A 15,223-nucleotide genomic window follows, 5' to 3' on the forward strand; every position below is an offset into this window, starting at 1 on the left:
TGTGTTGGTACATAGGATGTACCGTGTCTCTGGCCAGTAGACGGTTTGCCTTCGGTCGTTACGGACTTCCACTGGATAGGTCTCCGAGAGGGAGTTGCAGTTGACCTGGGGTCGTGGTGTGTGATCCGGATAGGAGTACACTAGGAAGTCTCGGGTGGTTATGGATGGAGGGTGCCTTGGTTTGATGTTCTGGGAACATGCCTTGGTTGAGACCCGTAGGCTTATATGCCGAGCCAATAGGCTGGACGTTGCGTGGTTTTGGCATTGACCATTCCAGCTTCGTCGTATTTTGTATCCCTATGCTCCCCTATTTTACTAAATCTCTTGCTTTATCCCGTTTTAAGATGTTATTATGTTATTTATATGCATCGAAGTGAGCCATTGGGCAGAGTATTCTCCAGAACATCTGGGTTACTGAGATATATTCGTATATCTCACCCTGTCTTGGGGACTTTATTTCAGGAGGTCGCAGTGGTGCTGGAGCGGTGGGCAAGAAGCTCGTAGGATGATTTGGACTTAGGATTTCATATTTTGCATTTTGTTGGCCATTGGGCCTAGGTTGGACTTAGCTCATGAACGATGCATGTGATTAGGATTATGAGTATCATTTTGTTCATGATGTATTTTGCCTAAGTTTAGTCTTGATTTATCATGTTTATTTTGGAGTATGTATTATGTCATTTGAAGGTTATGATTTGTAAAGAGTAATGTTTCAATTGAAAGACTTGTAATTTGTACATGAATTGATGTAATATGGAAGTATGTTGTAATATGATGAAAGGGGAATAAGCCTATTCTAGGATTGATTTATGTTTTATGATGTAAAGAATGCATGCAAATGGATTATGTTGATTGTAAGATATTAAGTTTAAAATAGAAGTAAAGTAATGGAAATTGATATAAACTGTGATGGGTTGTAAGAGCCCAAGGTATTGCTGGTCCTTGTGTGTGCCACCCAATGATTATTAGGTACAATTTGAGGTCATAGATCATTTTTGCAAAATTGGGAATTATTGGAAAAACAAAGGAAACTCTGGTAAATTTTCTAAAAATTGGCAGAATTTAGGAAAACTTTGGGAGAGCATATCTCCCTCCACAGAGGTCTGATAGGGACGTGCCATATGCTATTTTGAAGCTTGAGATGTCCTCTAACTCGTGTCAAAAGTTGGGATTTTTTTGGTTTGGGAGTCGGCCTATAGAAGGCAGAGAACACGGACTGCCCTGTTGGTCCCTGCACTTGGGGCTGTTCTAGACCGAGTTTGGGAAATTTATTACCGCTTCGTTTCTTGGTCAAATTAGGTGTATGATATATAAAATTGAATCTTGAGGTGTATAGTTTGTTGCATAAAAATTTGAGAGAAATCGGTTGAGTGGATTTTCCAAAATAATTGATTGAGTGAAGGATGTTTGGAGCTGTTTTGGGGTTGGCTGGCAGATTTGTTTGTCCAACTTCAAACGGCGATATCTGAAGCAAACGAGAAATTTATGACTCGTGTGATAGCTTAATAGAAACATAATTAAGTGTAGTATAACATATCAAAAGATGAGAGACTTGTAGAATGTGGTTTGTCCACAGTAATTCAGAAACCGAACCATGTTCGGATTGGTAGAAAACGTAAAAGTGAGATTTTAGCTAAGTGGGTTTATGGGAACCCCTTAGTGACTTGAGAAAAGTAATATATGTTATAAAAGTAGTTTAAATAATTATTCCGCAAAGATTTTACAGTTACGGTCACAGCTTTTATTGATTACGCTTTTTATTGTTTTAAATGCTCGCGTAATAAACGAAAAAAGTTTACTCGCATTTTTATAAATGAATTGCTGTGATTGTAACTGCGCTTAATATCATAATTAATGTTAACAGTACCGGTGTACAACAGGCTGTTACAGCCTACATCTTAAGTTTGGCTTCATCTCAGAGTAGGGTGAAATTCTTTCGTTAGGATCACGATCTCTTCAAATTCGTCTTCTTTTTCATCTCGAATTCAACTTTCTTACTTATAACTTACATACATGCTTACTTACACTTTTCATGATCTATGTCTTATAAGAGAATGTCCTTTAGTTTAATGTCTCCTCTTAGCCCTTAGTCACTTTATTATACCTACTTCATTCTTCATATTTACACACGCCAAATTAAGACATTACAATTCTTTTTAACATACACGAGATTATCTTTGTACACCTGAATATCTCACTTTGAACATGCATTTCTTGTTATCCAAGTTATCACATTACTTAGATCCTTAGCATCATATATCTTTTTATCTATCAATTAATTAAATTACTAAATCCCTGCAACTTTACTAAATTCATTAATTGCCTTATTATCCATTATCTAGGCTTCACGTTATACAATACTCATCTCAAGACATTCATACATCCAACATGTATAATCCATATCACCTAGCCATCCATGACATGGGCGCCACATGCATAATATAATCTCAATCCAGACAACATAGGTAATTCTGTAATATGAACTATAACCGAAAAATCACAAGTATTCAACACTATAAGCTTATACATGTTCCCTAACAAAATAAACAAGCTTATTCTAAAAAGGTATAACAACCCCTATGCTCACGTCAAACAAAATATACATAATATAGACAATGATATTTAAGTGTCATATGCATAGGAAAATATCATATAGCAGCAATGCATGTATCATGCTAAATCTCTACTCCAGCTTCTTGCCTCTAGAAGTACCCATCTCATGAATATCTGCATCTGAAAAATGCGCCCCAAACGGGATGAGATTTTGACTAATCTCAGTAAACTAGGGTTCTCGAAGGATTCCTCCGTCCAAAGTCACTTTAGGTATAACAATGTAAAACAATGTGGAACAGTATGAGCAATATAAAATCCATATGATGCCACAACATATATATAACATGCATGTGTGCTAACAAGTCTATTAGGCAGAGAACTGTATGATTTACACACGTCTGCTACATACATCAAAAGCAAAAGGCATCTACCTTATACCCACACTCAGGGATTAACATCTTGTTCAGCTCCACTTTACACTCAGAGATTACCATCTTATATGTAATACACCACATTACTATAATATAAGGGCGCATCATTTCATAAATTTAAGTTCTAAATAAAACACATATACCATATCAAACAACCAACCTCCTCATGGAGTCTAGTGGAACAAACGAAGATTAACTCTGAGAACCGAAAGCTTACATGTTATAGTAACATTGTAACATACTCCAATGCTATGTTTCACCGACACTGACACGGGACATGAGACACAACACGATACACCGACACGTTAATTATAAAAAATACCATATTTCGACTCGCTATGATACGTTTTCATATTAAATAATATTTTTAATATATATAATATAATTTATATTTAATACATATAACAGCCCATAATAAGTCATATAACCAATCAAATTTACTATCACTTATTTTAATATGTTAAACTAGACTCTTCCACCTTTTCAACAAGGTATCACACGCCTCATTTGGGGTTCTCTAGCTCCAGTTATAACCGTTTGACATTAGACAAGCAAAGCTGCCAACTAACCTCAAACAGGGCACCAAATATCTCTCACTGTTTCTGCGATTCCCAATGTTTTACTCAACTCAATGCTCTCAAATTTTTATACAGAATAGTAGACACCTCAATCTTCAATTTGATATATCATAAGCCTAATTTGAGTAAGAATTGAGGAGATATCATTTTTAGAAATAGCAACCCGAAACAGTCCCTGCACAAGCCTACACTGGGCAATCCTCACTCTTTGCGACCTACAGGACGCTACATAACTCTAAATGGAACCAAATTTTGGGATAATATAGCTGACATCCTAAGATTTAAATGAGGTATGTCATGCCTCATTTGGACATCTGTGGAGGGAGATATGCTCTCCTAAAGTTAGTCCAAAAACTGATCATTTTCCTTGAAATTTTGACTACATCTCCTTAGTTTTATTAACTAATCCCACTTTCTCAAAGTCTGTTCTAATCCTCCAAATTGTACCTACTAGACCAAGGGTGGCACACAAGGTTCAACATACATTGGTGCTCTTACAACCCATAACAACATTTGCACAATCCTTATTTATTCCATTATTCAATTACATGCATTTAACATAGTTGAACAATATCATAACCTAGAATAGGCTTATTGCTCTTATATCACATACATTCATCATTAAATTACACAAGATCCTAAATACATCAATTACATTTAATCTACTAACAAATAAACTATTATATCATGATGCCCCAAAATAATATTACATACATAATCACTAGACTTAGCCAAAATACTATATGAACAACAACAAGGCATGGTATACATCACTCATGCAATACAATATGTTCATGCACTAAGTCTAGCATGTCAAATGAAATCCCAAATTGCAAAATATAAACTATCATAGTACAATCCATATGCTCTACTCCTCATCATCCAGTGGGCCTCTTGCCCAACACTCCTGCACCGCTACATGAACCTGAAACATAGCCTCATAACACGAGGTGAGATATACGAATATATCTCAGTAACCCAAAGGTTAGGAGGATCACTCCGCCTAATGGCTCACTCAGATGTGCAATGACAATAATACATATATAAATAGAACATGCAATCAATATGGCACAACGGCCTACGACATACGACAATCTAAATCAGGTCCTCATCCAAGAATATACCCCATGATATAATTCAAGGCACCCACAACTATAACTCCCGAGGCATTCCTAGAGTGCTCCTCAACGGATAACAACTCTATGGCCCCCGCCCAACTGAAACTCCCTACGGAGGCCTCTCTAGTGGAAGTCCCTTGACAAATTTGACAAACTATCTAGTAGCCAGAGATACGATATAAACTCACATATACCAATCAACATACACATGAATGATCATGTTATAACACATACTTTTACATCCAATAACTTCCAACCACTACACCACTGGGCATGGTGGAGCACACACGGGGATTAACTACAGTTAGGGGTGTTCATCAACCGATCCAAACCGATTCAAACCGCGGTGCCCGAACCGAAAAACTGATAACCGAATAAACCGAAAATCGAAAAACCAAAAACCGAAAAAAACCGCAAATTTTAAATGGTTTGGATCAGGTTTTGGATGGTTGATGAAAACTGATCCAATCCAAACCGATCCAATATATTAATTCTCCTCTACCTACTTGGGTCTTTCCCTAATCATAGCCTAAAATTTCTAAACCCAAGACCCATGAACCCATCAACTAAACCCAAGAAAAAATCTATTCACATCTCATCTACAAAATTTTATCTTTGTAGAGTTTCATATCTCATTGCCAAAAAAAACTATATTATAGTTTACTAATGCTTTTGTATTAAAAAAAAATTACAAAGCCAATATATACAAAAGATGTTATTTGCACAATAATCATGAAATAAATTTTAGAGTTTTCAAAAAATCAAAAATCGATCCAATGCAAACCGAAAAAATTGGATTGGATCGGATCGGATTTGAAAAAAATCCAAATCGAATGGATGATCTTATGATCAAACCGAAGGGATTGGATCAGATGATTTTTGCTTCCAAAACCGATCCAATCCAGACCGCGAACACCCCTAACTCCAGTACTAAAGAATTACCTCTTTGAAGCTCCCAAGCTAGGTAGCTTCAACCACAAGTTATTTCAAGCTTCAACTTGTACAAAAAAATGCCTACAACACATTTGGTTATCCAAACAATCACATAACCGAGTGATTCAACACCTACCAAAATCCTTTTGGTCAAGGATCAAAGGCAATCAACAAGCTCCAAGCTTCAATCTTCTATGGTTGTGTCCAAGGGAGGCAATCTACAATGATCACACACACATGATCATCTATCAACTTGTTCAACAAGTCATAATTTAAGACAACACAATACTCCCCCCATATTTTCATGATTCGACCATCAAGGCCTTAAAATCCAATTCTTGTTGTTAGTTTTATTCAACCTTCCCTATAGTTTCCTTAACCACCCACAACACCATATCAACCCACAATTACATCAAATCATAACTTAGCATAAATTTTCCCATAAATACCCTATATGGCCGAAAGTTATGTATCCAAGGGGATATGAAGTTTTCTTGCAATTTCAAGGTTCAAGGTGCATTTTTAGGTTCACATTAGTTGATTCAAACACCCACCAATTCAATTCATCAAGCCAAACACTAACTTGCACATTTTTCCCCAAATCCACCTAAATGGCCGAATACATGCCATCCAACAACCTAGGGGTTTTTCTCTCAATCCACATGCATTACACTCTCACACAATCCAATTATTAATGATTCAAATCATCAACAAGCTCAATTACACAATTTTGCACAATCTACCTCACATTTCCCTCAAATGGCCAAACCTATGTCTTCTAATGGCCAAGGGATTTTCACTTGATTTACAAGCATTCAATGCATCACACATCATATAATTAACTATCCTAACTAATCCACAACTAAATTTCACAATTTTCCAATCATCCATCAAAATTTTCACTAAGTTACCAACTTTTCCACAATAAATTTTATGAGTTCAATCATCATTAATCATCACTGTAAGCATTTAATTCCAGAGGAACACTACCATTAAAGGTCCCCAACCACCTCAAACCACCAACACATAGGCTTAGGTCACAAATTTTATGATTTCAATCAAAACTCACTAAAAATGAAATCTCTTACCACCAATAGCTTCCTAAATGAAATTACTTACCACCAATGGCTTCCTAAGGTTCAAGGGAGTGATATATTAGCCCTCAAGCAAGCCTAACCTCTATTCATGGCCACACCAAGCTCAAATTCCTTTCCAAAGAGTGCCAAGGATCTCCTTACACAATGGTTTTCAAGGGAAATACATAACTTGAAAGTTGTTCATTGGATGATTTGGATGAAGTTTCATGTAAATTGCTAAGTGTTTTGATCAAAGAAATGGAAGCAAGATTTTCTCCCTCTTTGAAGATGATGAACTCGGGTTTTAGAGAGAGAATAGGTGAGGAAGATAATAAATAGTGCAAGAAACACTTGGTCTTAAGTGACTTTAAGTGAGGTGGGTCCCACATGCCACTTCACACATTCAAATTAATTCAAATCATCCACTCAACCCACTAATCTTCAATTAATTCATGGACTGTCTATTAAATCTAAAATTTAATATTCATCAAAGTCCTTTAATTACCCTTGAACAGATGAATCCAAAGATTTCCGGTAATTTGGTGAAATTACTATTTTACCTCTATTTGTGCACCGTTGGCACGTTTTCCCCAAAACCCTAAAATCCATCAATTTGTGCCAATAATCACATTTCTTGGTTCTAAGTACCTTTTCCGACATATATTCAATCCTAGAGTACTAATCTTACTTTGCACGTTTTTCGGTGCAACTGTACCACAATATTTCATCCGTTAAAATCACTATTCATCAATTTTCCATAAACTTGCCTAATCACTCAATTTTTAGTTTTGAATCTGTAACACCCCGTGTATACCCGGTTTGTTAACATATCATTGTATTAAGCCACGCTTAATTAAAATGCAAAATATTTTTTTCTTTTCAATTATGACGTCATTAAACTTATCTAAGTTTGTTACTTAATCAATTTCATAAAAACATCGTCTGTATGTAAATTGCAAAAGACAGCTAACTGAAATACCTCAATAGATAAATAAGTGAGTATCTAAGTCACGGATCTACAACACGTAGTCTGGACAATATCCTGATACATTAATACAACTCAAAGCTAAAAACATAAAGTCAAGTCAACGTGGCATGGACAATCCCCATGCTCACCAAATAGCAACATAATCAACAGAGTCTCAACAATAACATCAGATGAAGCTATAAGCATGATATCAACAGACATAAACCAGCATCCAAGCATAGTCAGCATAAGCAGGTAAACATCAATCAACTAAGCTTCGGCCTCCTGCCGCTAGAGGTCTCAACCCCTGGGTTACCTGAACCTGAAATAAGCGCCCCAAACGTGGGGTGAGATCTCTAAACAGAAATCTCAATAAGACAAGGGGTCCTCAAGGATCTTCCACCCCAAGCTCACTTACATGTGCAATATAAGTTCCAAAAACAGTTAAACAGTATAAGTTCCAAAATAGTGCAATGCAGCAGATAATCATGTCATGTGTGTTATGACTAATCTATTGACCAGAGAGATGCATGAATACGTCTATTACCCGCACTAATGCAAGACACCACTTGCACCCACCCACAGTGTCACTGTCTTGTATTACGCCACATACTTAAGCTAACCGTCTAAATGGAACAACACATACATATTAAAAGCCCTTGCACATAAAGCTCAACAACATTTTCAATTATCAAAGCATGTAAACACATCATGCATATAAACCATTCCCCCATGGGGTATGGTGGAACCACACAAAGGCTAAACCGAGGACACAAAAGCTTACCTTGCAAGCTAACAATCCAAGTCAAGAGTCCAACCAAGCTCAAAGCCCAAACACAACAGAATTACAATCTGTTTTGGACCAGCAATCATATCAATAATCATACACAACAAGCATAAGACACAAAGACAACTTCTTTCCTTTACGTTTCATGTCTTAAGGCTTCTCACAAAGCCACAAACCCTTAATCACTTGATTCTGACTTAGTTCAATTATTACAGAAGTCCCACTTCATCAATTTAGGGTCCACAAACCCAAAACACAGTTCTGTATGAACAGTGCAGCTACTGTTCTTCGAAAACCCAGAATATCCGGATATTTGTCGGGGACATATCTAGATATCAATATCCGGATATCTGTCTGGCAATATCCGGATATTCAGAACCCCATATCTGGATATCAATATCCGGATATCCATATCCGGATATCAATATCCGGATATTTCTAACCCAATATCTGGATATTTCGCGGCAGAAATTAGATTCTGCATTTTGCGAGATATCAATCCAAAGGTTCGACTTTTATCGATTACAGAAGCTTAAACATGCATTTTAAGGTGTGTTTAACCATACCCAACCACAAGTTATTAATTTTAGTTCATTACATGCATCAAGGTTCCATTTTTAACCATCAAAACTCATGATCAAAGGTTGAGTATGTTTACCAAGCTCTCAAAACAAAAAAAGGCAGTGATTTGGAGCTTCCAATGCCACTCCACAGAACAGCAACCAAAGGGCCACGAAAAAGCACTTCAAGGTGGGTCCTTTCTTCACAAAGGTCACCACTTGAAGCTCCCACAACCAAGACAAGGCTCCAACAACACAACACAAGAACTCAGCCCCACACCTTCACACAAGACAGCACCCTCAACTCAGAAGATGACACCTTTCACCCTCACCAATGCTCACTCCCAAGTGTTTACTTGTTTATAGGTGAAGAAATCAAAGAAAGGAGATGGCTTGGAGGTTTTCTCATGCAAAGGTGACCAAGGAGAAGAGTGGCAGCAACTCACACACAAGAACTCACGTAGAAGAGGCTGGAGTATGCTGAGGATCAGCCTAGGGCTCAGTGCCAAGCCTATTTATAGGCCCACTTAAGTGTAATCACACAGTATTAGCACTAATAGCTACGCTTAGCATTTTAATCTCAAACTTAGGATTCTGAACCTACTCATTTTTCTAAGATTTTTCATATTTTTTTTTCGCAACACCTTTTTGGTACGCGTTTTTCCATAGCCAGTATCAGTTCTGGCACCAGTTCTCATTATTTTAACTTGAAACTTGTTTTACAAGTCCAATATATTATTCTAGTGACATATACACACTTTTTATAATTTTTCGAGATACTTCATTGGTACGCATTTATACCGAGTAACAGAACCGGTATCTGCACTTTTCGTCCGAAAAGCGACTTTCAGCATTATTGATCACTTACCATAATTAATTAAGCCTTATCATAATTATTAGGGTCAATTATGGAATTGTTTCCTAATTTCTCATAATTAATTAATTAACTTCCTTAATTAACGGTGCAGGTTCTTACAGAATCCATTTCTAGTATTATTTTCCTCCTTTGAGGTCTAATTCTATTATTTTATAATTTAGGGTTACATATTTGTTGATTTACCGTTTTACCCTTTATACGTATTTTGATCCAAAACTCAGAATTTTCACTAAACATCCTCTCTAACCCTTAATTTAATTATTAATATGTATTTAAATATGCAAGGTGTTATAGAAAAGACCAGGGTGTTATTCTAGCAGTTAAAACTTGCTTGCCAAAGCTGTTATTGCCTTCGTTTGATCTGTCTCATTTGCTTTACTTTTTCAAGGACGATCTTCTGACATTCAGATGCGTCCAACATTATTCTTTGCTTTGTTGTGCACGTTTTCTTCTATGCTACGTGCATTTATCCTTTTAGTTGTGTTTTGTTATCGCACACTACAGAAAAGCAAAAAATAGATGTTAGTAGAATCAAAAAGTAAAAGTAAGGGACACCTCATCTTTCTTTTCTCTCTTTCTTTTCTCACTTTTCCATCTTGACAATCGTTCCTTCACATAAGTCAACATTTATTGCTAACATACTATTATTTATAACATAAACATACTAAAAGGGGTAGAATGATTGGTGTTTTGCAAGAAAAACGCTGTAGATGAGAACAAATTTTCATCCCATCAATCCACCATCAAAACTAACACACAATCACTATTCACAAAATCACTATTCATCAAGAATCCCAAATTTTCAAATCTTCATGAAATTTGAAATGAGTTGAGTTTTCTTACCGTAAGTCTCTTTAAAATGAAAGGAGGAGGATTTTCCAAGTTAAAATGAGCTCCAACACTCTCCAAAATTCCAAACTCCAAGAATCTCTCTAAACTTTGAGAGGTGAAAACTTTCTCCACAAGGCTTCCCACTTGAAACTAAAGGGTGGGTTTTGTTCCTAATGAAAATTTAAGTAACTTTGGTGTTGGAATTTCTTGATTTCATCAACTATAGCTCATGTTAGGTTTTGGATCTCACTAACCATGGCTTCCACCGCTTGGAGAAGAATAGAAATCGATGGTGGTGGAGTTTTGTGTTTTAATGAACATACTCAAGCCTTTTAATCATTAGATGACCGAGTCAACACTTACTACATAGTCAAACAAATACCATTTTACCCTTCTTCCATATTCTTTTTCTAGCCCAATGACTTAACATTGTAATCATATATTTATCTCACAATCATGAAAATAGTCTTTCATTTTTTAGTTTCAGGTAATTTTTAGATATTTTCATTCTTAACTCAAAACTTTCTGTAATTGCATTTTTATATGAAAAGTGACTTTATTCTCATAATTTGTTTTCTCCTCTAATTACTCTCTTTTAATCATGGGTAAATTCTTAATTTCTCATTATACATGTTCGAGTCACTACAAGAAAAAATTTTATTAGTGTCGAAATTTTGTGAAATTTCGTCACAAATTTCTACGTCACAAGTAAATTTCATCACAAATTTTTACGTCGCAAGTAAATTTCGTCCCAAATTCCTGCATCGCAAGTTTATTTGTGACAAAATTTGATTATTTGTGTAAAAAATTGTCATTTGTGACAAAAATTATGACGAAATTTTTCGTCACAAGTAAACTTTTTTGAGTTATTATACATAACGACGCGAGGAACTATTTAAGAAATATGAACCTTCTTTTAGAGTGGGAACACCATTGTGATAGTTGGGAAGAAAATAATTCAATTCTGTTTATATATTCTGGGATACTATACTCTTAATTATTATTTGGATGCGAGAGCTTGCCCGAGTGTAATCATCTTAGAACAACTTTTCTTGGTGAGAAAATTACAATAAACGCACTTTTTCGAACCGGAATTAGAGTATTTTGTAAGTTTTATTTTTCTTTTTCTGAACGACAAAGGAATGAAAATAATGGAGATGACGAAAAAGGAGGAATCCGAATAGAACATTTGATCCAGTTGTGAAAGAATTCAAGGTAAAATTTAATGAACAATTTCCAAGAATAGGAAACCTAGATACAGAAATTCTCATGAGAGAGCTGCAACTATATGCCATCCATACAACTCGAATCTGATTAATCCAGTATTGAATAAATTGCTGGAGAAATTGAAAAAATAAAAAAAATAAGAATTAAAAAACTCGAAATGATTATGAAGTCATGCTCAAAAGTTGCTCTAGATATTCAACACCCAAATCTTCAAAGACCAGCACATTTTGAGAAGTACTAATCTGTAACTGATCCATGTCATGGCTCTTGGTTTTCTTTTTACTAGGCTTAGTAGAATTTGAGTTTCTTCTTCTTCTCATGGAGTGTTTTCTCTTGAGTGCCAACACAGGGGAGGAACCTTCTTCCAAAGCCTTATTATTAGCCATGTCTTTGAGGGACTCCTTCACCACTTCCTGTGGGAAATTCAGCACTGCCAATGAACCCCTTGTTGAGAATGCTGCTTGATCATAAGCCAAAGCTGCTTCCTCTGCTGTGTCAAACGTTCCAATCCACACTCTCACCCCATTTCTTGTTGAATCCCTTATCTCCGCCGCGAATTTCCCCCATGGCCTCCTCCTTACTCCTCTGAACTTGTGTGGTGATGCTCGAGTTTCTCTCACTTGTGCATGATCGGTTGTATTGGATGAGACTTCTTGTGACTCAACACTACCCAGAGACCCTGAAGATTTGTTCGATTGTGATTGTGATTGTGAGTGTTCGCTGAAGTTGAAGGGAAGGGTGTTGTTGTAATTGTTGAAGAAAATGAAGTCTTTGATGTCCCATGAGAAAGGGTCCTCAGAAACAAAGGAATTTTCAGGGAAGAAGTGAAGGTTTTGGTTTTGGGAGATAAGAGAGTCAAAATCCATCTATTGGAATCAGAATGCACACAAATTATCGCTTGGAATTCTCTATATATTTGTTTTTTTCTTTTGTCACGGTTGGAGATAATATAGCTAATACTTGTGTGCTGTGATGTTTGAATGAAGATCTAAAGGGCTTGCCTCGTTTATATACCCATTGAAAGGAAGGAAAGAAAACGACCGAATGACCATTTGAGTTTAAAAAATGTATAAATCAGTTATCATGTAAAGTGAATTTGATATTTTTGGGCAAGGAGGAGCATGCCTTTGAATATTTTTATCATTTGCTTGTATTAAAGAATGGAGTAATTCCTTTGCGGATAATATGCACGTGAGTCAAACAAATAATAAAGTAGGTGACTCTCACGCAACAAAATTGTACCTTTTTTTTAATCAAAGTTGTACTTGATTTATTGTAAAACAACTCTTATTTTAAAATTTTTATTTTGCTTTGAATTGTTTATTTTTGAAAAACTTGGTATTTTTAGTAAATAAAATAAAAAATAACATTAATAAAAAGTAATTTAACCAAATATAATTAAAGGTACATATATTAAAAATAATTATTATACAAAATCTTAAGTAACATCTATTTTAAAAATAGAAAATTATTTGTAAATAAAAATCTTACGTAATCCTATGCTTATTAAAAAAAAAAGTTAGAGAAACAAGACGTTAAAAATTGTCTATTTTAAAACCTAATATATATATATATATATATATATATATATATATATATATATATATATATATTAGGATTTAGTATTTCTTTTGCAATAAAAGATATAATCACAAAATAATGTTGTTTTCAGATTTAAGAGAAAAAATAAATAGATTTTTATAAAATTTTATATTATAAAAGAAAAGTAAATTTTTTAAAATATCTTACGTTTTTGCATTCTAAAATAACGTTGTTTTAAGATTTCGAGATTTTATTTTATATGTTGATTTAAGAAAGGTTATATTTACAATTTTTTTTTTTTACAAACTTTTACAAATTATATTATGTTTGACCAGTAATACACTCTTGAGTAAAGTATTACTAGTCAAACATAATATAATTTATAAATTTATAGAAATTTTTTTTGTAAACTTCATGTTAATTTTATCTCCTATGATTAATACTTCTTCCTTACCCAAATATTATTATTTACTCCGGAAATGGATACGCCACCCCGTGCGCACTCGCTTGAACAAAGGCATTGTGTCAATGTGGCACACTAACCGCATTTCTCCAACTTGGCTCGTCATATTCAGTTATTATTAGCCATAGATGCAAGAGCACTTCATTTAAGGTTCAGTGTTCATCGGAAGGATAATATCTCATATGGTATTGGATTTAATATGATAATGATATGTTATGTGAAGGAATTTTAAATTCTAACTATCAATGAATACATTAATTATGATAATTTTATAATTTTTTATTCTAATATTTTTTTTTCTCATCCTTTATTACTATTCATTCACCCTTATAAATGTTAAAATATTTTCATATAATATAATCATGTTAAATAACATATAGGAGGATGCACTCTCATATTCAACCCGCAGCAAAGTCTATTATCAATTTTTTCAGCAAAGTCTATTATCAATTTTTTTTTTTCACAGAAAAAATTGATAGCGTCTTTTGCTCATACGCACTTCAATTTATATATCAAAGTATTATCACATTTAGAGAAATAATAATCGCGTATATTGCTGTCAATATTATATGCTGTAGATATTATAGAGCCTAAAAACTCGGATATTAACTTCCGTAACTCACAACTGAGCTTTTAAGAGTTTGCTTGGGTAAGTCAAAGGATATATCTCTCTTCTCAAAGGGGAGATTAGTCTCATCCTTTTTCCGGTAGCGAAGCTTAATACACCTGCTGTTTAAAGAGGGATAGCTTTTTGACCGTACTCCGAGGACAAGATGACCGGAGGAGGTTGAATAGGGATACCCTCCAGGTTATACCAAAAAAAAAAACTCGGATATTAATAATAATGTATTAAAACATCGGTCATTCCAATGTCTTCATTAATTATCTATGTAATATATCGAGTTGTCATAGCTTCTTGCATACAGTGGCGGATCCAGGAAATTAATGAAAGGTGGACACTTAATAAGTCAGTATATATAAATTTGGGTCTGATCTGGAATGCGACTTGCGAGCAGCTGCCGGCTAACTGTGCCTGGTTTAGATCTAGATCTAGCGACTTAATTGGACCGATGATGGAGGAAAAAACAAATGTTCTAACTTCTAATAATGGAGATTGAGGTTTGAGAGGAGATGAATTAATATGTAGATGCAAACGAAGGTGAAGGAGAAAAAAAAAACTCACGGAAAAATAAAATAAAAGGAGAAAAATTAAATTGGAAAACTTAAATTTTAAGAAAATGACATTTTCCTATTTTTGGATCAGATTTAAGGGTGGGCAC

The 15,223-nt window shown here is 34.9% G+C and overlaps 1 protein-coding gene across 1 annotated transcript; it reads right to left on the reverse strand.

Annotated features, from left to right (window-relative positions):
• Window positions 1-12,099: 12,099 nt before the first annotated feature.
• Window positions 12,100-12,804, reverse strand: LOC133284136 (ethylene-response factor C3-like). Its single transcript, XM_061481133.1, has one exon. It carries the CDS (start codon window positions 12,802-12,804, stop codon window positions 12,100-12,102), a length of 705 nt encoding a protein of 234 aa, XP_061337117.1.
• Window positions 12,805-15,223: the final 2,419 nt, after the last annotated feature.

Source organism: Gastrolobium bilobum, unplaced genomic scaffold (assembly GCF_033153095.1).
Source record: "Gastrolobium bilobum isolate Gb01-03AN ecotype WA unplaced genomic scaffold, APGP_CSIRO_Gbil_v1 utg21704, whole genome shotgun sequence".
Taxonomy (NCBI): Eukaryota; Viridiplantae; Streptophyta; class Magnoliopsida; order Fabales; family Fabaceae; genus Gastrolobium; species Gastrolobium bilobum.

Bases quoted from the DNA above. Each gene is read 5' to 3' on its own strand.
- LOC133284136 (XM_061481133.1), bottom strand. From the start codon at position 12,804: ATGGATTTTGACTCTCTTATCTCCCAAAACCAAAACCTTCACTTCTTC.